The 25,754-nt window shown below is 38.9% G+C and overlaps 2 protein-coding genes across 5 annotated transcripts in view; one reads left to right on the forward strand and one right to left on the reverse strand.

Annotated features, from left to right (window-relative positions):
* LOC110836576 (uncharacterized) overlaps positions 1-25,754 on the forward strand; it is a 123,525-nt gene that overhangs the window by 25,625 nt on the left and 72,146 nt on the right. The gene's annotated exons all lie outside the window — the stretch shown is intronic.
* Positions 591-14,828, reverse strand: LOC147872744 (ribosomal protein S6 kinase alpha-5-like). Its single transcript, XM_087355027.1, has 13 exons — positions 14,625-14,828; positions 11,785-11,841; positions 10,774-10,983; positions 10,435-10,550; positions 9,781-9,891; positions 8,917-8,994; positions 8,504-8,598; positions 7,988-8,138; positions 6,844-7,005; positions 6,447-6,503; positions 5,541-5,625; positions 4,330-4,645; positions 591-3,270 (listed from the first exon to the last, which is right to left on the reverse strand). Exons 1-12 carry the CDS (start codon positions 14,665-14,667, stop codon positions 4,446-4,448), a joined length of 1,365 nt encoding a protein of 454 aa, XP_087211153.1. The 5' UTR covers positions 14,668-14,828; the 3' UTR covers positions 591-3,270; positions 4,330-4,445.

A 25,754-nucleotide genomic window follows, 5' to 3' on the forward strand; every position in this document is an offset into this window, starting at 1 on the left:
ACCAAATTTCAATAAAAAACAAAGCCAATGAAATAGTATTTACAACATTGTAGGAGGAAATAAAGATATGAGAGGGGGAAATGAATGGTTTACTAAATCTAAATATGATCTAACAAATTGAAGAGCGTAGTGCAAAAACACGACAAGGCACACTTTCATCGAAAAGGAATTTTCCATGTATCGCTAAGTGGCAGAAATTTCTGAAGAATCACTTTGATGGATCGGTTCTGAACAGCCGAGCAGCTGAAGTCATGACAACAAATTTGTCAGTGATTTACCAAGACGTGTGTATAAGAAGATTGTTTGAATTCGGAGATTTGAATTGTGTACCGCCTGCAAATAGGAGCTTCCCAATAACATTAATTGCTAATGGGTCAATGGTAAATTACGAAGGTGAAGTGACGAAGCTATTTTTACAGACACAAGAGAAATTCACGTTTTGGTTCTGTAAAATAAGGGCATTTCTATTGTACATGCGACAATGTGATAAGACACGAAAATTTTCAAATTTTAACACTAACTTATCTTTGACATCTTTAAATTGTAGTTATTCTTATTCCTCTGGTAAAATATATATGAAATTAAATATATTATATGTAATTTTTGCTTTATTTAGTAGAATATTATTTTATAGGATTTAACAAAATGTAAACAAAGCCCCGAGTAAACTTGGATGTTCTGTCTGGTAATGTTTGTGCAGGAAACCCTTCATTATAATGATAACAAACATACGACCAATGTACCAATTTTACAATTATGGCACTTTCATGTTACATACAGTATGTCCCAAAAGTACCTCAACCCGAGGATTACTTAGTAAATAATGTGTTAGTGTGATAGGAATCCAAGAAGCGTGAAGTGTTGTTATTACTCAAAATTATTTGCGAACGCAGTCGTATGAAGAAGTTAAACTGGAATATTACGTGCGGCTTCGTAATGATGCGGGCAACCACTTTTTAGCTCGTTAACCGTTTTCGCGATACTAAAGACAAAAGACGCACGGGATGAGCCAAAGAAGTGCAGGACAATTTAAACTTTTTTTTTTGTAATGACGAACTTCGGTTTGCGGGACTTGTGGGACACCGTGTAAGTGATATTGATCTGATACATTATTTTGGTTAAATGAGATGCTTTGTCCAAAATTCTGCTTATTTTTTCTCTAAAACTTGTCATCAAGAATGCCACGGATTCAGGTGGGTTTAAAATGAAATGGTCTGCACCAGGTACTTGCCTATGCTGATGCTGTCAATTTGCTGGGGGATGTTGTGTGGGTACCATAACCAAGAACACAGAAAGTCTCCTAGAGGCTAGCAAGGACATAAGTCTAAAGGTAAATGTAGACAAAACTAAATACATGGTCGTAGTACATCAGTAGCAGTGGCGGAACATAATTAAAAGTAACACGTCATTTGAAAATGTTTCAAAATTTAAGTATCTGGGAACAAGAATAACAAATAGAAATGAGGTCCATGAAGAAGTTAAGAGTAGAATACATTCGGGGAACGCTTGAATTTATCCAGTTCAAAAAGTGTTTTTATTCCGTTTAGTAACCACAACACTAAACATCGGGATATGTAAAAGAATAATTTTGCCTGTTGTCTTGTATGGTTGTGAAACATGGTCTCTTACTTTGAAGGAAGAACGTAGATTACAAATGTATGAAAACGGTGTTGAGGAGGATATTTCGACCTAGGAGGGATACAGTAAGTGGGGAATTTGGGATATTTTATAAACAGGAGCTGCGTGAGTTGTACGAGTCACCTAGCATAATAAGGAGAGTGAAATGTACGAAGGTCCGATGGGCTGGATATGCAGCACGAATGGGGGAGGCAAGTGATGAGTCCAGAGTTTTTGTATGAAATCCTTCTGGAAAACGATAACTGGGCAGACCAAGAGGGGATGGGAGGGTAATATCAAGGTGATCTTATGGAGGCAATTCTCAAGACTAAGAATGGGGTCAGCCTGTCTCTTTGTACGGACAACGACGGAGACTTGTTCCTCTGTTGACCACAAGATTTGCTCTCTGCACATCTTTTATTTCCCTTAGCAATCTGCACCGGGGTTGTGTGACGTAATGGAGAGAAAAATTATACGTTTTATTCGGAGCAATGAAACAGTCGGAACTGCAGACAGCTGACTGGCGGATCAGATTTAAGATTTGAAGGGAAATTTTTATTGTGCCCTGACTGTCCTAATTGAAGGGAATCAAGAGTGCACAACACTATCATATAAATAATTATGTTATTGTTATATTTTCATGAGGTTGGAGGACGACTTAGGCAAATAACGACAGCTGAATTTATGATTTAAGGAGAACTGAAATGTATAATTCACAAATAAACTAAGTAAGTGTATGCTGGGGGCCGCAGAGATGAAGACTGCAATTTTTATCGTTAGTCATGAAGGTCGAATATAGACTGAAAAATAAATCTCGATATGATTTAGCTGGGACAATCGCTTACAACGGAGTATACGATAATCTGAATAGAAGTAGAATTTTCGCGAAAGGTCTAATGGAAAGTTATGATAATATATCCCAGCCAGTGGGAGCAATGTAAAGAAATCACAGGAATACTCTTTTCGTAAAAGAAGAGGAATCCTAACCTCTGAATATCGATATGACAGACGGTAAATACAATTCCGTATGCAGTTATCAGGTAATGAATTCCAAAAAATTAAGAATTGCATAATTTTTCAAAGAAATTAAACGCCTACAAAGAAACTTAACTTAAATCTGCCAACGTGAAATGACGCGTGGAAATTACATCGGAAGGCTCAGAAAACGAACGGTTTACAGAATTTAATTATTTACTTTTGACGACAATTCGGAAATTGAAAAGGAATGTGTAAGTAGGCCTCGATGAATGAATTGCGTTTTGAAGTGTTAACAAACGTAGACGTCGAATGCGACGGTCAAATACGAAATTGTGACGTGGATCCTAAATTAGAGAAACGGCCGAAATTTGATACCAGAACACACGAAATTTCTATGACCTCTGCAGAGATTTACAAAATTTGACAACCAAAGGAAGAACTTGAATGTACAGTGGAAGGATCACGATAATCAAGAATAATGGGAGAGAAATGATGCAGATGTAAATTTACCGACAAGAGCTCACTCACAGTTAGGCTGGTTTCTTGTTGCCTATTTCAGGGGAGAGGTGGGGACATATAAATGGAAAAACTGCAACTTGATGGTATTTGGGGAAACACAAGATATGCAGAGTGCAAATTGATCAACAAGCAGTGGATGATGTTCGGTCTTCTGGCCTGAAAAGAAATCTGAATTTCAAGTGTAACTTCGTCGGAGAATGAGCAGTGTTCAATGTTGAAGGTTTCGGTGAAGAGCGAATTTGTCCCTGTCATCCTAATGAAGTGGCTGCTGAAACCTTCCCTGTCCCCTCCCTTCCTAGCCACGTGGTCGCTAGCCCGGGGTAAAGGCGGAATTTCGAAGTTGTTATGAAATATCTAAAACGTATTTATGATGACACAGAGTCAGGGAGTAAGGCGCATTGTGGGAAATACACGACCCTCATACCAAGGATAATCCTGTGACCTGGCGGCTTACTTCTCTCAGTAACAGTAAAATAGGCCGTGGCTAGTGATTAAAAGATGATTTAGTGAGATTGGTTATTAAATATTGTGGGGTCGTGGGCAAAGATGGAGGAATGTTAGCGAGAAAGGAACGGGTAAGAAATTTAGTCTTTGGAAACTGTTGCTTGTTGCTAGGTAATGGGCCGAGTGGAGGAACATGCGAGGAGTAGTTCCCCAAGTTAGCTTTTACAGATTATGTGGTGCTCTGACGGAACGGAATTTGCAAATCCAAGCCCAGAGCTACTATAATTTTTTTCTTGATGCTAGGCAGTTGTGGAATGAATTTATATTTCATTTTAAAAAAAGGGTTAGAGAAACAAGTGTGAAGATTTGTATTAAAGGACGGAACTAAATCGAAAAAAGAATGTCTCTCTAAGAGACTCCTTAACTACTTTTTATAGCCCACAGTGCGTAACGTTGAAAAAGTGGAGGAATTGAAAAGCATTGAATTTGGGGGTCAGAAATACTGTAATCATGGACGAAGGAATTTGCCTAGATTAACAGGTAAACATGAAGAAAGTGGCAGTGTTTCCCCCCTTAATTGAATAGGTCGTTGCTTCTGAGTTATTCTAGTCATGCCACCACCACCCACTGCCGTATTAAAAGGAGGCTTCCTAATTTCCCCTGAAGATAACAACGCAAGTGCTTGCCGAAACATCCAGAAACCAACATTTCATGACGCTGCTTATTCCAGTAAGCCGAAGTTACACATTGAAAAAGCCAGTTGCTGCTTACTGTAATGGAGAATCAGTGGCTGCGATGTTTCTGCAGGCTGTTTCATTCCACTACAGGAAGCATTGAGGATGATTCTTTTTCGCCGCTCTGTTCTGGCTGCATCCACGCATGTTTCCTCACACAATTCTTCTCTTCCGTTGGCCTCCGCCGTCTTCAGCACTGAGGACGTGCCTCCTCTTCTGTGGTTTCCTCGGGTTCTGCTGATGCGTTGCTATCTGCAGAACCCGATCTTCTGTGACCACCCCTCGTGCTGGTATCAGAATCCTCATAATCGTCTCTGGGATCCTCGAGGGGTGATCGGTGTCACATGTAGGGTCTGCAAATGAAAAATTCTTAATCGCATTTTATGTTCATGGGACAATCAAACTTACTCTTAATACATTAACGTGTGAAAATTGTTGTTTTAGCCCACCTCATTATATTTTGTGCTGACAACTGGTTTAATATTCTTTGAAGACTGCGTCTAATATTTTGATGTTTTTTCAATTAAAACTAAAGAACTTTTATCATAATTCAGCTTTCTCTTTCGTAATGTTAGTACGATTCAGTTTAATGAAGTAAGTGGGACGTGAGTGAGGCAGTGGTGAATACTTTGACCACGTGTGGCGCTGGCGATGGAAGACAGCACGAGATATTTCAGGCAGTGTTATAAACGCGTACAAAGAAACCTTTACTCTGGAAAGGGATACTTGTTCACGAGTATATAAGTTATATTTATATAATATAATATTGTACACAAATTCACAAAACTTGAATTTAATTACGTAACTCGAAACAATAAATTTTACAAGCAGATGAAGCAGTTATTTGAGTTTAATATCGAGGTCAGAGGCTGAGAGACACAGAGAAAACACAAAGTGCGAAGTTGATGTAGTAAAGTTGCTCAGTGAGCAGTTGTCTTATGCAGTGGAAGCATTTTTGGGTGCAGGTACTCAGATCAGACATGGGTGTTCTGTACTACGGTATTGTAACATTCTACAGGAGTTCCGTATTAAAATCCTAATTTCTCTGCAGTTTTCTGTTGAATCTCCATACAAAATTTGTTTGAATTCTGCTCTGACCAAACTTCAATGCGGGTGGCAATACAAACTAGAAAACCGACATCGACACGGACGGAGTTCCACTGTCTGGGCACATGTGATATTTTGCAAGTGTTGGGGAACTGGATGTAAGCAGGTAGCTTAGTTCTGAAATTAAATAAGGTATCTCACCTGGTCCTTGATTGGTGGATTCAGGGATGCAGTCATGTGAGGAAGCCAATGGGGCACTTGACAGCGGCGCTGTTGGATACTCAATCTGTTGACACGAAAACAGGAATCAGTTGCTTGTAGTAGTTTGTTCAACATTCGCCCTTTTTAGTGATTCTTTGCAGCAAAACCCAAGTTCGAGGCAACTGTTTTTGCAGTTAGCATTACGCACTCAACAGAACTGCCCCTTTGCACCATTTCAGACTGAATTAGACTTCGATGCCACCTGCTGTTAAGTCGCGCGACTTGAGTCATTTTCAACCTGGAGGCCATTTCACCCTCGTCAGTATGAAAGATGATTTACCGACGAACTCAGCAACCCAGAGTTGCTTCAGTGCGAACACTGCCCAAATACTTAACAACGATCACAAGCGAATTTCAAATAAGAAAATGTAGCAGAAGACAAGAAAGGAACACGTGGGGTAAAACGGCTGTTTTATGGTCATTTTAGCTCCATTTGTTTTTTCTTGTTTACGACAATATGTAATATAACTTCGTGTAAGCTGCTCGACATCTGATGAGTACAGCGTGCCATGATTGGAGTAGGTTCCAGGTTGCCAGATACGACCGAGATGTGTCTGTGGTCTTAATTTATTAATCTAACATTTTTAATATTGTTGTGATATTCAAGCGACACAGCAAAAGAACTCTTTCTTGCAGAGCCTGAAAATGGTAAATATTGTCAGAGCCTACGAATGCTTCTCTGATAATTAATTATTTTCTTGCGTGTGTTGAAAGATGAGTAATAAAACATCATTTATCATGTGAGGCAAAAATAGAGGATTTTTACTTAACTTTGTAACTTGCAATGCGTAAATTGTGTACAATGAGGTACTGAGAAACTAATGTAGGTTAAGTGTTAACACTTACTGTGGTTGCACGCTCCAGGGAGGTCTCGTCCAAGGATGGCGACACAAATGAGAAGTTCTGCAATAGAAATTAGAAAAGTCACAGTTAAGCAAATTTCTTTTGTGTTGGAACGTTTTTACTGCGGCGTTTGTAAGACCAGAAAAATGCGTATTTGGAAAGAAGTTGATAAACTCGTATCTTCACTGTAAAACATGAAAATAAAAAATCTGTCTGTCAAACCAGAGTTACGGTGCACAAATATCGGCCAAGGCCTAATAATGACATCAGAATTATTACTGACTGTAACACCTCGAAGGGAACGTGACCCTCAGCCTCCGACACGTGTTCTAAGAGGGCCGGTAACTAGCCTTGTTCTGATGCGACACGCAATAAAAGTAGGAAAATTACGTGTTCTCACCTTGAAAGGGTCGTCGCTCCTTGGACGCCAAGTGCCCGCTGACCGAGGGTCAGACGCCACCCCGAACTGGTTTTCATCGACATCATCGGCGCTGATGATGTCGAGATGTGGGAGGAAGGGTGGTGATACCTTCTTCCCTCTCAGTTGAACCCAGTCGATGGTCTGTAGACAAAGCACAAGCATAACAGAGTGAAGAATTCTGGCGGAGCCGACAAGAGAACACCTCAGTTTGTTATAATGGCAGGGATTACGAAATTAAGTCTTCTGCGTTGATATAAATTGTTGATTTCTTTTTAAGTGTTTTGTAACGTCGCATTTACTGGGAGGAAAGTTTTAAGATGTCTAGTCGTGTCCATAAGATTTGTACATGAAAGAAATTTCAGATCAGATACCGTGAAACTTTTATATTACGGTTTGTTCTGGGATTACAATCAATTTTCTTTGCGTTGTCTGTCTCTTGGGCCCTCAATATGTCACTGAGCTCGAAATATTTTGTAGATGACAATTTGGATGCAAGGGGCCCTTGGCAATTTCCCTATGCGAAGGACTGCCTCCTGCTGGGAATGCAGACCGCAATTTTTATTTATTTACTGAAGTTTTGAAACAGTAGCAACTTCTAGAAACCTTGAAACTGCACTTTGCTTCCTTAGAAATACATTTTAGTCCCGATTGTCTGACCTTCAGTTATTCGACGTTCAATTTTATAGGACGTGCACCATTTTGTAATCGGCCGACTCGGCGTCTTCTGGAATGAGTCGCACTTCCTGATCGAATTTTATGCACTCCGTCTCTATAGAGTAATTTTTATTGCCTTCGATAAGACGAGCGGAGATCTACTTTAGTTTCTTAACAGAAGTTACCAATTTCTCATAACGAAGCGATTTCTTTCATTAAATGTCGAGCGAAAAGAGAAAGTAGTTTATTTTTTCCACGGAACAAACTTAAAGTCTTACAGAGACCAGACAAGCGTGGGGCTATGTAGGAAGTGGCGTCAGGAGCCTTACCCTCGTCTTTTTCGATGGTCGTCTCAATTATCCGATCGTCTTTCGGGACTTTGGTTTCTTACGTCCAGGAAGAAGACAGTTGAGAACTGAAGGATTTCTGTACAATATTTTATGGTAAGAGATTTGGGAAGACAACTTACGGCGTAGAAAGGATGGCTCTTGATTCCCTCGGCGCCCCTCGCTCCGCCGCCCAAGCGCATTCTAGGGTCCTTCACCAGCAGCCATGCTATGAGGTGCGACGCACATGGTGGGAAAAAAGGCGGGAAGACCGGCTCCTGAGTCAAAATTTTGCTGTAAAAGAGAATCGAATTAGTAAATCTGCCATTATGTTCCCTGTTAGTATTTCTTTGTTCCTTTAAATGACTTAATTATTCTAAGTGACCGAAATAGGTTTTGCAGGTTCATCTATAATAACATTTTGGGATGTTTATTTTTGTTTTCCGTTTCCTTCCCTGTCCCTCACATTTAATTGATTCCCTGTACAATCTTTTGTATCGGATATATTTCTGTCTGAATTTTGGTTTCTTCCATGAAGTTGATTCTCCGCGAACTTCACTGGCATTAAAACGGATAACAACTGGTCCTCTGTTAGGGTCAAACTAATCTGTGTAGGAGTTTGTTGAAAAAAATTGCTCTTCGCAAATAAGGAGACTCACGTAAACAATGTCTGAATGTTGCTCCTTTCCTCAAAGGGCCTGGTGTAGGACAACATCTCGTACACGACAATTCCCATACTCCACCAATCAGCTGCCTGCAACAATTCAGATTAGGACAAGAGCTTTAATCAGCCACTCCCATTTCTTTGCACCCTCCAGAAACAGAAAAAATGGATGTACGCTCTGTAACTGATGCATATATTATGTAATTATAAGCAGCTGATATACACATAAATGTGTTACTCTTTAATGTTACTTTTTCGGTGTGAGATATGAGAAATATTTGCCTCATTATTGAATCTATATTTGTTGTAACTGACCTTCAGATTATTCCACTGCGATGCTGTATTTGTCTGAGTTACACGAAAGTACGAAATAAGTATTTTCACATCTTCTTGGAAGAAATCACTTACCATGTCGTGTCCCATGAGCCGGATTACTTCGGGGGCCATATATTCTGGAGTACCGCTGCAGGAGTACGTTCTTTTATCCTGTTGATAAAAACAAGATTTTAAATAAGTTACATGTGACAGGAAATGAGACACAGAAACATTTCCCTAACTGTGGTACAAGAAAGAAAACTTTGAGGATTGCTAACACCCAAGGATGCACTTCAGACCCAGGCCTGTTCGTCTTCTGACGTCATAACATGTTTCTCCAACGTAATGCGTGTTGGCGTCTTTTTCATGGTCTTCCATGTTCTTACTCTCCAAAAACTTTCAACGTCAAATATGTGTCTGCGTTGCTTCTCGCCCTACTTAACTGGCACAGTGTAATTCCGAAAATTTATCCATTAGGAATACTCGGTGAGCTGAATGTTTCACGTATTTTCTAGGTCCCAGCATTTGTGATTTAAGTTCCTTGCCCAAAGTAAGACACGCGTTTCACAGCCATACAAAACACGTGGTAAAACCATGCATCTTGATGTTTAATGTTTTGCAAGTGGATAAGATACTTAATAGTGGAAGTATTTGTGGAATTTTAAACAGCAAATTACAGGCAACATGCAATGCTGTAGGTAATAAAATCTGCGCTTGTTAGTTGACACCCTCAGAATCTGAGAACTTGCGATGTCCCTGTTAAATGTAAGTACAAGAGAAGTGCTCTCTGAATATGGGTGCCCACATTTCAGATATTTATATTTTTATTGTTCTGATAGTCTGAGTTCCCTCAAAGAGTTACTCCCTGATGGAGAGAGAGAGATCCACTCATCCGCTACATTCCAGCAAAGTCAGCGAATTAAAGTGACAGAATAAAGCGGTTGGCACTAAGCTTACCTCCTGATCAGACGGAAACTCCTTCGACAGACCGAAATCCGTCAGAAGAACATGGCCCGCGGCGTCCAGAAGGATGTTCTCCGGCTTCACGTCCCGGTGAACGATTCCCAACTGAAAGAAACGAATGAACACGTCTCAAGAGCAGTGGGGAGAAGGAAACGCATTTAGCATTTGCGATATGTACATTTTTTATGTGTTCTTTGCAGTTGATTTAAAGACGATGTTAGTATATGGGTTATATGGCATTGGGCTTCCTAGATCGATCTTAATTACACGCCGTGCATTTTAATTAACTATTTCTCATGTTTCAGCTTAGGTAACTACAGAAAGTATGATTATGAATGTTCTATTACACTGAATTGAGAGATATGAAAGTTGTAAAATGAACTTTTCTGGTTACGGAGAATTACTTGGCGGCTAAGTAATCAGACATGACAGAACTAACCAAAGTCCTTGCTTACTAATCCGGGGAGCATTCTTCAGAAGAAACAAGCTAAAATTTAGGTATTAGCACTTGTTGTGAATTTAGATATTTCTCACAGAAATTAAAAATGATTCGACGTATTGTGAAAAAATAAAGGGAATTTGAAGAGAATTCTATAGCCCTGAAGTCAGTAAGTGTTATGCTGTTCAGTGGGAGTGCTGGTTGCCTACCTCGTGCAGGTGCTGGAGGGCCAGGATGACTTCAGCGGAGAAGAATCTTGTTTCATTCTCCGTAAGCCTGCCTCGCTGTTCCAGCAGTTCAACGAAGTCTTTTCCTGCGACGTAATCTGCAACAATAAAGACGAGATCGTGTTGTTGTGAGGACTCTTAGGCCACTGAATGCTGATGTATTGTATGTTTAATTCGGCAACTGTATAATTAGAAATCGAAGCTCTGCAGAAGACTAAAAAGTGAAATATTTAGCGGAAAGCGAAGGATTATTCCGCAAACGGGGTACGTATGAGGACCTTACACATTTAGTTACTGTGATGTTTCGTTTGATGTACTTACCCATTACGAGATGAAGGCGTTCATTCGACTGAAACGCGTAGTGCAGCTGCACTAGGAACGGACAGTCACGTGTTTTTTCAAACACGCGACGCTCCGTCCACGCGTGGTCGATTTCCTTTCTCTTCAGTGATGTCTTCATGCTCTTCATTGCGTAAAGTTTACCGGCGTCACTGCCGTCCTTTTTCCTCGCCAGGTAAACTTCGCCAAACCCTGTAACAGAATCTCAGTTGTATTTCATCTTGATATCTGTACAGGTACGGGCTTTTTTTTCGATACGAAAAATTCGCGATGAATATAAAATTCATAAATACGTGGTTCGTCTTCTCTTTAAATGCTCTAAAACTCTCTCCGGCAGGTCAAGCCCTTGTGCTCAGGATATTACTAGATTATATTGTTTCCTGCGTGGTGACAGAAACAAGATGAAATACCGTTTAGGTCTGTGAGATTTCATGATTGCAACTTTTATCGTTAAAGTGCTTACTTGGAGTGGTCTTTGACCCATTCGCGAGCTGTCTGCATAATTTGATTAACTCTAACTGCGTTTTTAAATGTCTCCGCAAATAAATGTTGGCATTTCGTAAATGATCCACCTTTTAACATTTTTTAGCATTCATGAGTAGAAGCAGAATATGGCCTACACAATTCTTAAGATCCCTAATTCTGATTTCGTTAAAGTAAAAGGAAATGTACATTGTGCATCAGAAGAACTTCCTCTCGTGTTTATCACTTCCGATGTTACGGCATTTCGATTCAGTGTAAACCAGAACGCGACAATAGAATGACGATAACATTAATAAGAGAAAATAGGCCACAGACACGTCTTTCTTGTTATTTCACTGCCGATTAAGTTGCATTGCACTTGATCATGGGCTAGGAAGGACGCTCTAAAATGCTGATCTTCTTCTCTGCCTACTTAATAGATGCATTAATGATGCAGAAATCAGGTCCGTGTTTTGTAAGCAGAGAAATGCACGGGTAATCGGCCGACTGTTAACAGGAAGTTGTACTTACCTCCTTCTCCTAGACTTTTGATGATCTTGAAGTCGTCTTGGCGGACATGTTGAGGCCCTGTAACAAATATCATAATTAGTGGCATGTGCTAATATACAATAAAAATGTAAAGGTATCCTGTCGCACGCCATGTAGGCGCTTGGGTGGGGTGAGACGAGGTATAGCTCCTACTTATTCTTAACCTCGGCACCAGATGGGGGTGAGTGCTCAGTACCCCGGTATCTATTGGAGAGGAGGCTGGGTGGTAAGTGGGCCCAAGAGCCGGTCTGGACGGAGGGGCTAGAGGAAAAATCCTCTGCCCCTGTCAGGGATCGAATCCCGGTTGTCCAGTCCGCAGTCAGTCACTGCACTGACTGAGCTAGCTCAGTTCCCGTCTTTAATCTACAGGCTTAATTAAAATAATTTACTCTTTTTTTACTCTACAATCCTGAGGATTGTTCGCCACGCCCATTACGGGGTTAGTCTTACGAAGATACCAAGGCCTTGCCCTCCGTGGTCATTCTTTATCCACCAGACTGGAAGAGAAGGGACGCGGATAAACATCCATGGCTGGAGTGGGACTCGAACCCACGGTCGCAACAACGAGAACCATGTCTCAGACCGCGTGGCTACGGAGGCTGAAATCTACATTTTAAACCGCGCAATTCGCCTTTTGAAAATATTGTTTATTGTAATCAAGGGGGAAACTACCCCTCAGATAGTTTTGTCTGCTTCCCGGCCTCTCAAGTTCCTAACCCCACTCTTATGCAGTATGTTAAATATTTGCCATACGTAGGCGTTATTATACAGTTTAATTATGTTATTATATTTGTAAATTTGCAGAACAGCTGCGTTGCTGTGTTTATTTATATTTTTAGCCGCTTAAAGTGCATTGTCATTTGAGTGATAAATACGGAAGTCACTTATCAAGAGCTTCGTGCAACCTGAAATGAGAGACTAAAATTTGTTCTTGAAAGTCTGGAATAATTATAATATTTTAAGTTGGCTGTCTTCTGGGTTGTAGCGCCGTGTAATCTGGTAGAAGTTTACGGACGTTTCAGAGGTCTTTGCTGCCGCCATAATCAGGGCGATGGAGGCAGCAAGGACCTCTGAAACGTCACTAACCATCTACCAGATTACACGGCGCTACAATCCAGAAGACAGTTTTCTTCAGAATCAGCACTGCGAAAACTTCGAATCCTACAAATGATAATATTAATTTCTGCATATAATTATTCATAAACAGCCCATTTGAACTTAGCTACTCCGACACATGCAGACTAGTTTGTCAGCTGGATGGAAGTTGTTATGTTTGTAACTCGCGGCTGTGAACTCAAGGAATGCTTAACAATGCCCGTTTTCAGTTCGTTGTAATTTGTCTTCCGTTTAAAGTGGATAGTGACACTTGCAATCTGACAGGTGATGTGCTTTAAAAGACGAGAAATACAAACTCGCAAAATAATCTAAAAGGCCTCATGACAATTTGAGGCGCCGTGCCGATGAGATGCTTGTATATGGGCAGGCCAGTGAAATACGCGTATATTTAACATCGTTATAAGGCAACAATTGAAAAATAATAGTAAGACAAAACTTTGAATGCAGTAGAGAAATATGTCAAAGTCTATACCAAACATCATGTCTTTACAGTCTGTTGTTTAAAGGCAATGCTGAATCATTCCTTGTAAAACAGAATTAAAACGAAATGTTTAAGGACACAGACCATTTTCAACTGAACATTGTTGTATAAATCTCTGTCAGAAACTCAATAGCATCCCAATATGATTTATCCTAGTTCCGATTGTTAATTACATCTGCTTCGGAATGGGAACATTTGGTTAATGAGTTTACTTAACTTTAAATGCAATACTCGGTAAGAAAAGATTTATTTAAATATAATCAGAGTACAGACATGATTGTGTCGTGGCATTGACCTTCTGAAAAAACTGGGGTTTGTAAATGTTATTAAAGAGGCAATATTCATCCACTGGTTTGTTCCTAACACGGCTACTACAAAATGAAAACGCTCACCTTTAAGATTAACTTTGTTTATGAGACATTCAACTCTGGGCTTGTCAGACGGCGCCTTAGGGCCACGGTGTTTGGAGGCCTTGGCCATATTTTGTTCAATGCTAGTGCGAAAACTAACAAAATGCAGAAGACTTGTTTGTGTGCTAACTGCAGATTTAATCATGTAACTTCGGACGATAAGATTATTAGTGAATAACAAATTAGTAAATGTAAGGAAGAAACCGGTCCATCGTAATTTTACGTATTTCCTGGATATTTTCTTGGGGGATCTTCAGATACTTCTTCAGTAAATATAAATAGACTGTTTTATTTGTTTTGTTTTAAATTCCTAACCTGCAAGAAATTTTTATGAATGAGTGTTTGTGTTCTGTCACAGTAATTGTTTCCCCTGAGATAATCATCTCCAGAAGAAAATATACAATTCATATGGGAATTTAATTAATTTATGTTAAGTTCTAAAAACCAATATGGCCCGGCTTTAATGTGACGCAACGAAGCACAGGGAAGAAGCCAAACATAACCTTATCCTAATACAATTTTCTCGCTGAATTTATTATATAACTGGTGCATTATAGGTCACAAATCATGCTTAATGCATAATTGAACATCTGTCAGAACCTTTTCCCAAGTGATTTATTATTATCATCCAATCTAAACGTCGGAAATAGAATTCAGTTACGTAATAAAATGTTTAATGTAATTTCACCGTAATCAACAATTGAAAGGCCTGGTATTCCTAGTAACTCTCGACACAATAAGTAAGACACAGAATCATATTTATCATCGTTTATAAACTAGAAACTAATAAATACATTTAAATGAAAACTACATACCGGTACTTGAATAACAGCCAACATCAGGTTCCATGATATCCATTGCTGTTGTAATTCACTATTCTCAAATTTTTACACTAAACACTGTTTTAAGAAAACTACAGATTAAATACCTTATTTTAAAACTTACTAATTAACTTAAATTTCTCTATTATTTAGTCTTTAATCTGACATTGACTGTGAGAAACGCTAACGGTTCGCACGGCTTGCAATCAAAAATATGACTGACGTATCACAACGCAAGTCCGGTCAAAGAAGTTTGAAGCACCCAGTGTGACTCAATTGTTTTAAACGTCTGAAAGAAGAGTAGGCCATCTTTAATCTCTGACTGCCTGTACGTATATAACTAGAATTTTTCTAGCTCCTTTCCAAGACGACCTGGAATTATCGTAGGTTATGTATGCATCTAAATGACATATGAAATCCAAATGTGAGGTTTTCGAGATATAACGTTTTGACGACAGTAAATATGTCGTTGATGGTCTTGTGAGTTTTAAGGTCGTGTGGACTTGCGGATTTAATGATTATGGTTCGTAATCTTATTTAAACCCATTTTAAGCACGGAAGTTGTCAAAATAATTTTTAAAAATGATGTGTCTGCATCACAGATAACAGAACGTGTATCCATTGCAAAGATGAGTTGTCTAATGCTGTTTAGAGAAATAATCGTTGTTTGTTCTGATAATATTTCTAAACCCACAATTAAATTCTGTGTGTTTGAACAAAAAATGCCTAAAGGATCTAATATGGGTTCAGTGTATAGCTTTAAAAAGCTTTCTTTCTGATAATATAAATCTAGGTTTATTAATTATTTGCGGCGCGAAATAAATTACAGGGGTTAATAAATTGTCTTCAAATAAGAGGTTATGATCGTACATATCTAGTGGGGGAGGTATCGGAAAGAATTGGCCATTCCCCATAAATTGTTGAACGCCACGAATTCCCTTCGTCAGAAGATTCTAGTCAGACATTTGTATAAACCGATTAAGGACTGATGTGCAGATAAACCTAGATAAGGTCGTGTATTTGAGCATTATTGTTACTCTGGAACGACACTTTCCAGACATTTAGTTTTTGTAGATTTCACGGTGTCTCTGTCTTCAAACTACGTGCGATGAACACGTAAATTGTCTTATGACAGGATTCGAAAAGTTGCAATACTTTGGTGACGTGATTATTCAAACCAGCTTTCTTTCTGTGTGGAATCCAGCTGCCTAAAACTGTGGCAAGTGTGAATTTATAGCGGTGCATCCTAACACCACTGGCTTTGAAGTTTCCATTACGTCAGTAAAAGGTGGATAATGCAGTGAAACCACAATAAGTCAATAAGAATTACGTTTGACATAAGCCATTTTTAACCCTTAATGCTACTTTAATTCGTGCCGTCTTATCTATAAGATTTGCGAGACTTGATGGTAGGCTGATGAACATTCTGATGCCAGAATAATATTCGCTCTTCTAAATATATTAAGAGGCTACAAATTGGTGTGTGATACCGATTATTATTCCTTGTGTTGACGCAGTGTAGAGCAGAATTACTTTGAAACTGTGAAGTTCACTGAAAAGAATGAGCATTCACATGGACGAGCCCTAACCTATAAACAGATACAATTTCAGATTTCTCACCAGTCATTGATCAAACTATATTCTTTTGTAAAATGAATATTTTTTTATATTAGATAAATCACCTCCAAATTACTCCGTTGTTAATTATAAAATGAAAATATACGCAGTAAAGTGAGTTGAGTGTCAATGCTACTTTCTTGCAACTAATTAATATGCTTCAATTAACTTGTACATTAAAATTTGACAAAACAAATTTAATTAAAATCGTGATATATGGCATTATTTTCTAAGGAAACTCAGTAGACAGCAGAAAACTATCCAAAAGATGACCATTAGAATAATAAGGAGTAAATCACATAGGGAATTATTTAAGGAATTTAAAATTCTCCCTATCCAGCAAATTCTGTGTGTTATTAAAATCATTTTTTAGTTGACAGCATAAAAGTTTCAAATAATCTCAGATGTCTACGGATACAGATACAAACATAACCTCAGCAAATAAAGAAATCAATTTACTATAGTGAAACCAAAGTTTTAATAATGTTCCATCCACTATAAAAAGTTGGAATCATGACGTAAAGAAATTTAAGCTAGCAACAAATACTTTCTCCTTTGTCACTCCATCAGTTCCTCAGAAAAAAATTAAAATCACCCAAAATTCTAACTTATTTTGAATACAGAGATGATGCTTTCTTCTGTGATTATAATGTGCTGCAAAACTGTAGTTGACTTTAAATCACTGTCACGCCAATGTAATTGACATTGAAATAAATTCTACTCTGTCAGTTAATCAACGTTTTGCCAAATTTTGGTGGTCTTCAATTTGGTAACTCTTGTTTACGAGTACTTGAAACGTGTTGTGGTGAGTTATTTGTTATACACTTTGTTATCATTTGGGTTCTGCTAAGTTATTTGGTGCTGGAGGGAAGTCATTTATATGTTATAAAGAGCAATGACCATTGAATTTAATTGATATATTTTATTGTTCTCCAGTTTGAGAAAAAATTCTGATTATTTTTACGTGATTTTACTTAAACCCTTTATTTCCTTCCTGTCAGAAAGGTCCTGAACCATTCTTCAGCTATTCCTCGAATGTCATAAAAATGTAATTTGTTTAACAACATTTTATGATTTATAGAGTCAAAAGCTTTTGTTAAAATACAGAATATTCGTGCAATATGAATTTTTGTGGTTAATAGATTTCAGTATTGTCCGTTAGTCTGAATGCTGTATCTTCAGTGGTAAAACATTTTTAAGCCAAATTGTTCTTTTCGACATAACCTAACCTCAAACACTTAAGGAAAGTTGGTTACTAGTAAAATTGACCTGTATTTTGTCACGGTAATTCACTTTTCTTTTTCAGTGGTGTCACTACTGTCATATTAAGATGGCGTAGGAAATTCCTCCCTGTTTATTAAGTTACAAGTTGTTTTTATTTATCTGAGTTTTCTATACGTCTACTGTAATGCTGATTTTTAGCCGCTTTTATAACATCATTTAATATTTAACAATACTTAGTATAAAATGCTCTTATTTTGGTCATTATTGTTCCTACTTTATATAACAGAGTCTTTTTATATTTGCAAGATGTTTTTATTCTTGTGGAATCTGGTCATTCGTAATTTTACCTACACTTTTATAATTATTTGGAAATGAAGTGTATATAAACATGAGTTAAACTAATTGTTAGTATCTTTGTCTTTTGTGCAGATTCCCGTGTTTGAGTCTTCCGAAGAATCAGAAACTGTTGTTTCATTATTTACTTTTCTTGTTTTCTGCTGCGGAAATATTATTAATCATATTATATTGGGTGTCATGGGAGTAGTAGATGATGGGATAAATCTTATAGAATCGACAAGAATATTATTAATTGTTGTACTTGAGTCACTTTGAATTCTTGTTGCAAAACGTAGGTTAGGTTTCAAGTTTTTAAAATGAGGGGGTCGGGGGGAAGGCAGCTCTGGACTGGATTCCTGTGATTTAGGATGGGAATTGGTCTTCTGTAAACTTGATAATTAATCTATGGGTTGCAAAGACTGTCTTACAGGGACTCTGCCCCATATAAAATTTCATTCCCAGAATAAATGTCGATTTAATTGCTATTATTATTTATTTACGTAATTTAACTTCCAAACAAATTTGTCTAAATGTTATTGGCCATAGTAAATTTATTATAATACATGTACATTTCCATCTACACTGTATCACAAACTTATTTATGGGATTATAGGCTATTGTGAGCCTTAATCTGTGCATTGGTTCCTCCATTTTAAGAAACTGCCACTTTTACCATTCTTAACATATAATTCCATAAATATGAAAGTAAAATTTTAAAATGAAAATAAATATTTCTTAAAATTCTTTATCATTGTGTCTGGTCTCATTACAACCCATGCACGATTTTAGCCAGTTCTTGCTACATATATCTCTACTGATGTTTAATGATAATTGTTAATTCTTTGCAGTTTGGATTGATGTGACGACAGACGAATAAAATTGCATAATTAGGAGTATGGGGAGAAATTACGTGTCAAAGTAAAGCGAAGGTAGGGAGGGTGGAATCCGATATCTTTTGGAGAGAGAGGCGTAGAAAGAGGCCATGAAATTTATATTGATGATAAATCTGTTCAGTGCACGACGCGTGTAGTCGAAAGGTAGGCGAAGCATTCTGCACCTTGAACCCCGGCGTCTGCTACGAGACTGATCCCACCCAATTTAAGGTTCCTACTGGTGACAGCGAATGAGTCGGGATAGCTCAGTCAGTATAGTGACTAGCTAAGGGCTGAGGCGACCGGAGTTCGATCCCCGACGGGGACAGAGGATTTTTCCTGTAGCCTCTGCCCACCCAGCCTCCTATCCAATGGGTACCGGGGTCCTCTCCCGGGGGTAAGGCGCTGCCGGGGAGTGATGCTGACCACTCACCCCCATCTAGTGTTGAGGTTAAGAGTGAGAGGAGCTGTAACACTTCTCCCCCCAAGCGCCTATATGGCGTGTAGTGGGAGGCTTTAATTTACTGCTGGCAGCGAAGCAGAAGTTCTTCCCGGCTTCCTCCTTAAGACAAGTCTGCCGCTACAACATACTAGTTTGAATGACCAATTAATTAAACTCGCTAGTCTGTAATTGCGAGATAGAATCCTACCACTACTGTGGATTTGTGGGTTACCTCGACCCTTACGTCATTGGAGGTTTGTGCTTCTGAGGGACTTAGCTGTATCTAATCTTTTCCTGCGGTTTGTATCACTTGTCTTCACCGGTATCTCCAAGTTCCTCGTGGTTTTTGTGATATGACGTTACAATATTAGCCTTTTGGCATGGTTGTCAGGTACTGCCTCTTACCATGAGAGAGGAACATGTATTTTACTCAGTTGAAATTAACGGCCCCACGCCATACCCACCTTGAAAATGGCAACTGCTGAAATGTTGAATGATATCAAACATTCGACGCGGTTCTCACCCGAAAGCCAAAGTTATACATTTATTTTAAGCAGATAACGTGTTAAATAAATTTTGATTCCAAAGGGTTTTGACGACGGTAATTTACACTTAAAATTATTCAATGGCAAAACTTTCCATTTTTGTTCTTTAAAACCACGACATTTCGGAGAGAGAACCAGCCTCCGAAACGTCGTGGGTTTAAAGAACAGACGGTGGAAATAGTCCTGACCATGAATAATTTTAAATAAATTTTGGTTTGGAAAGTTTGGTCAGAAGAGGCCGTTCGGAAAATCCATGCGTACATGACTGATTTAAACATTTCCTAGGTAACGGAGCTAATATTGCACTTATTGAAAATAGCGACTCGTTTTACAAAATGTCTCCAGGAACGTAACCATTCGTAAGACTAGGAACTGCCTGTGGTTTTGAAAATATGCTCGAATGTTAGATTGCTGTTTCGAGTATGTTAAGCGGAAAACTAAAGCTAAGATGAATACCAATTGGCAGAAATTTTTTACATCGAAATTACTTAAATGCGTGACGACTCTAGTTTGGATAACCCTGCTTTCACTTAATTTCTGCGGAGATCGAAGTAGATAATACGACACGAAATTGCTGTGAATTAAACTTTTCGACATGAGTCATGAGAGACACTTCACATGATTTTTCTTATTAATTCAGTACATTTTATTGTGAGAATTATATCAGATAAACTCGTTTAAGTTTAATTTATTTACGAGTGTAGTGGGATCCGTAATTCGAATTATAATAAAATGATCATATGCTGTTCTTCTATCTTAAGTTCCTAGTAATGCGTTCTATGCTCTGCACACTCAACATTAATTTTCATTGGCTGTTGTATTTTTAAAAATTTAAAAAAACAGACGTAACAAAACATTTCTTTCCACGTGGTTGCCACATCTCAAAGAGAAATAACATAGGTAGTAGCATTTGTGAAGAGGTCCATTTTGAATCTGGTTTTTCTTTATCACAAAGCGAGAGATACGGAGTTATAAGAGACAGTTTACTCTGCGTTTCTCCCAGAGTAACCGAACACATCAAATGTGATAAGCCGCAACACCTCGGCGAGTGGGCAGTAGTGACTGGGTATAAGCTGGTCGAACTTGGTTCAAATCCGGAGAAGGACATTTCGTCGCAGACAGCTGCCAGACCCTCCTAGCCTCCTGTTTAATGGAGGCTTTTTGTGTTTAGATAAAGCAGCCAAACGTGGAGCTGACTGTTCGTCTCCATCAAATGTAAAGGTTAAGAATGCGTGGCGTTTTACCACCACACCCCCCATACGTTTTAACTGCTTGGCGTTTAAGCTGTTTTTGAAGTAGCATTAACTGTGGACCAACAGAGTGCTTCAACGTTTTAATGCATTTTGATTTCTTGGGGTTTAAGTTGGTTCTCAGAGCAAATAGGGACCTCTTCCATGTTATTAACAGATACGTTTTCTTTGAGGTAGAACCTACTTTAAAAATGACACGAATTTTACATGTTACAAATATTGACAGCTTTTGTGTTTTCTATAATTTTATGTTCATCGGTTTGGAAAGAATGACAAATATTTGCAAAACGGCATATTTAATAAAGAAACAGAAGGTCTTACTGCACCATATAAATTAATAAATTGTAATTTCTGATGAGAGAAATTGACGATACAAATGTCGGACGTAGGCTTACGAAAGGTCTGCCACTAAATGTCGGTTCTGATGACTAACACGCATCGTAGACTCTGATTTTTATCTCGGTTCTGACGCAGCTAATGGCCTGATTGGATTTTAGTGCATTTATTCGCCGTGTAAATTTGAAAACGCACACACTCACATATATGCTGTTTTTATTTCTTTTATTATGATTCACATAGGATAATGTTCCAAATTAAATATATACTTGAACTGTATTTTATATATTGAATTTGTTGGAATCAAATGTTTTTGAGAAGTTTTAGTGTGATTTATCTTCGACTAAAATAATATAAAAAATAACCAAAGCGATACGGACCAAAATTTAATTTGCGCGAAAACCTTGTTGTAGACCCCCAATAATAAATATGTATGTACTTACACACACACTATACACTTCCCCTTGGTTCGGCTGAGATACGAAGCGGATGGCTTTGTCTCTTGTTGAGAAATTTTACGACTGGCGTCAGTGGTTACCCACCGCGGTTCACTGACACGGTTTTCAAACCTTGGGGTGGCAGTGTCCGGAAGAGTCCTCTTGGTTTAGTGTTTACCTCTTACTTGTGGGGCATTTCTGAGAAGTTGAAACGTTTATTGAACCGCTGGCAGATTAAGACAATATTCAAAACACGACACACATTCAAAAGTTTATTTGTGAGAAACAGATCGGAAAGAAGTCCTCAACAGACGGCCCTGCTAGAGAAATTAAAACTGGCCCAGCAGACCTGAAGTCAAAGGGCAAGTTGGGACGATGGTATGATTTTGGAAGTTGACATTTAGCTGGTGCCAGATATACAAAGAAGCTGCCAGCGTGGCGTGCTTAACAAATCCTATCAACTAGCTTTGTTTGAATATTCCTCCGGATTGGATTCCCCGCACCCGCCAATAAGTTGCCAACTTTTAGGGGTAGACGCACCTCCGTGTCCTCTTTTAGAGATTTATTACTGGGCCACATATGGCGTTACGAGTAGACGGATACATTTGAGGAAGTAATATTTTGTATTTATTCTGCACGGAGGTTTCTGGATTGGTTGTTTTTAGATTTGGTTTCATTTATTTTAATTTCCATTACCACATTTGTCGTAGTACTGACATCCATATGCCCTTTGACAATAATTGTTAATCTACTTGTTACGTGCCGTTGTCATAACCTGATCTCAGTTTCTTTTCCATATACAGTTCTGACGTAGGATATCTAGTGGCTGATATTAACTCATTCTAGGATCCCACTTCTCTACATCTGAAGAGGGCAACCGATACAGTCCTCGAAACGTTGTGTATTTTGTAACATCAAAACCCATCGCTCCAGAGCACGAATATTGCGACTATTCCCCAATGCACAAGGCAAGAGACAAATGCCGATTGAGACAGAATAGCGACACTCCGTGTCTCGAGAGCGGTGTAAATCCCCCGCAAATCGGCCCTGTGGGACATCCAAGGGGCCTTCGCCCGAGCAAAGTTGTGCGGCCGTAACCAGGACGCCAGGATGTCGCTACGACTCGCCTCCCCCCCTCAGCGCCCCGAATTTCTGGAGATGTTCCTACAGTTCACAAGCCACGTTTTCAACACGGATCGATGTGGGTAAGCCGAGGCCTTACAACAGCCTTCTGCAGCGATGCTGTTGACCAAACTTTGTCGCAGTTCGTAATAACGTCAAACCTCCCATATATCACATTGCCACTTAAGATCGCTCGCAAATTCTGAGAGCCTAACCTCCAGCAAGCCTCTTTATGCCTCCGTGATACGGTTCATAATGGAACAGTTATTAATGGGACATGATTTATTCAGGGCGGCAAGACTTCTTCTTGCATCGTTAACTGCATGCAAATAAACAGGATAAACAGAACGGAATAACAGCAGCTGGTTAATTAATGACGTCATTACGATGGAGACGATTTACTAACTGACCGTCTCTACTCACCTTAATAAAGTTAGATGGTCTTCTGCAGCCCGATGAAGGCCCGGGATGCTGTTGGACAACGTAGTTTCCGGCGTACGGCTCCCGGAAGATTACAGTCTTTAACAATGTATCATGTTCTTGAGTAGACATACTTGCTGTGTTATTACACTTTTCTGAGCAGAAAGTTAACAACTTGTTTGTCAGTTTAAAAGTGTTAAATTCGAATCAAGATATCACTAACATGGAATGTGGAAAATTATAATTACAGTAATCTCCGTTTTAATTATTCTGTCCCTAACTGCTTTGATACCTAACCTGGTACAAGATCAATGAAGACACATTGGTGACTCAACAGGCCAAAAACATATCGATAATCTGGATTATATTAAGATCTCTTAGGGGGTTAGGACTTTCGAACGTCCCGTTTATATGCCGTGAGGTCAGAAGTAACTCAGTCCCCTAAGTTCCTTTGATTTTCCAAACGCATAAACCCTAACCTGGAATAAATTAATACGTATCTGTGTGGGAAACGTTCGCTAGGCTCAGTAAAAGCTTTTGAGGAACAATCAGCGACTATTCTGTTAAGTGTCAATAACCGACTGAGCCTTTTAAGTGTGATTACGTGTATTGTCCTTGAATAAGGGCACACGTTATTGAGATAATTACGTCGTCTTATGGATAAGAATTTCTCCCCTGTTCTGTGGTAATGTAGACTCAGGCTTCAGCTTTATTTGTGTGAGACAGATTTATTGTATATTTAAACATAAATGCGCAGTTAGAGTCTCGGATGATGTATTGACACTCACATCCTTGCTCCACCCAGCGTTCTTCAGGACAACTAAGCCAGAATAATTAGCATCCCTTCAACTAATTCCGAGTGTAAAAGACGTGGTAGTTGTGGTAGTTTACATTTTTTTCCCTGTTAAGGGAACACGTTTATGTTTTCAGTACGTTTCACTTCATTAAAATGTTTCCTTACTATCCGCGTTCTCTTAATATTACTGGCTTCGTTTTCTTAGACGCAGTGATTTAGGGCCAAAGTTTTCACATAAATTTCATGCCCAGTTTCGTGAACAAATTACTGATTTTCTTTAGGTCTCATGTAGTTGATCGTGTCGGGGCTTCCAGGTAATACAGCCCAGTTAACTTGTACATAGATACCACCATTTTAGAGGAATGTACTGCCTGCATCTTCAGGGATGAAGTGTCACGAAGATGGAGGGAGTATGTTTACTGACACGCTTAGCGTCACAGCGTTAGTGTAATATAATTACTTTCAAAGCTTGAGAGTTGTGTGATTTCATCTTTGTGAGTAGCCTGTACACGCCTTGTTCCTATTTAACTGAACTTTGCAATTATGAGCTCGGGGAAAAACACTAGAAATTTATTCGAAGTGATTTTACTGAAGTCAGACACATTTGTCGCACTCAACACGGTCTTGGGCTGGTCCCGTCTGAGTCCCAAAGTCCTCCTGTAAACTAGAATTCTCTTGTATTGTAAGTTCACCAACCAGACATTTTCGAGTAGATTTCCACACTAAAATTCTGCATGCACTTTTTCCCATTCGAATTGAAGTACAGGTGTAGGGATTAAGAAATATTTGGGCAGAGAAACCTTCGTATTTGAAAAAAAATAATTCTTTAAAAGTGACGAAATATTTTGTGTGATTGTAATTGAGGTTGTGTGGATTCGTGGAGATTAATTAAATTTACAATTAGTCACTTTTCAGCAAACTAATTACATTTTCATCAAAATATTCTTTCTTGAGGTAATATGATAGGCTACTTCATTTACATTGCAACTGTGGATCTAAAGTAATTGAATTTTCCCTTTGAATCAGACAGGCTTTTCGTAATACAATTTCTAACTACATCCATGGAGCAGAATTTTCCTTTAAAGGCTGATAAAGTGACCTACATGAAGGAAGGTGGGTGGTGAAGAGAGAGAGAGAGAGATGCAAATGGCGTGTGCTTCTTGCTTGAATTACTAAATACTTTATATACGAACTCTCTGAAAGTAATTGGTTCGCGAGGTCACGTGACAGCAGCTGCGCAGAAGAGTCCAAGGTCACTTGAACGGCTGTGAAAGGACGAATCTGCGATTCTTTCTCACCGTCGCTCTGCTCCGTTTTTGAGCACCAGGAACCCAGCCCACGCACCCGCGTCGTGTTTATTTAATAACTGAGTTTATCCTCGTATATTCCCTTCGGTCTGACAAGGTAATCTCCCCTTTAGGTCCCCCGATTTAAATAAGTATTATTTCTGTCTTACCGTTATTTTCATGACTGCTATAACATTACAGGATAATTATTCTGAATTATTCTTCTTGCTTAAATCTTTGACTTCCTGCTGTACAAAACAAACAATTTAACTTACTAACGTAGAACAGACGGGATTTTCTTTACGTCAGCTCATGAGGTAGCAAGTATTTCTGCTGCTCTTGTACGTTGCGTTGCATACAGCGTAAGGGGCAGACTCCCTGCGCAGAGCGCAAAGATCGCTTCTCAGATGAGGGTGAGATTTCTCTACAGGATGTTCCATA

The sequence above is a fragment of the Zootermopsis nevadensis genome, unplaced genomic scaffold, assembly GCF_977971745.1.
Source record: "Zootermopsis nevadensis isolate Lab colony 2312 unplaced genomic scaffold, Znev_1.0 Znev_ptg000024l, whole genome shotgun sequence".
NCBI classification, from domain to species: Eukaryota; Metazoa; Arthropoda; class Insecta; order Blattodea; family Termopsidae; genus Zootermopsis; species Zootermopsis nevadensis.

Bases quoted from the DNA above. Each gene is read 5' to 3' on its own strand.
- LOC147872744 (XM_087355027.1), bottom strand. From the start codon at position 14,667: ATGGATATCATGGAACCTGATGTTGGCTGTTATTCAAGTACCG. The intron at 8,599-8,916 runs GTAAGTGATTTC...GAATTGTTGCAG, and splicing joins GGCTCATGGGACACGACATG to GCAGCTGATTGGTGGAGTAT. The intron at 4,646-5,540 runs GTGAGATACCTT...TTTCATTTGCAG, and splicing joins ATCCACCAATCAAGGACCAG to ACCCTACATGTGACACCGAT.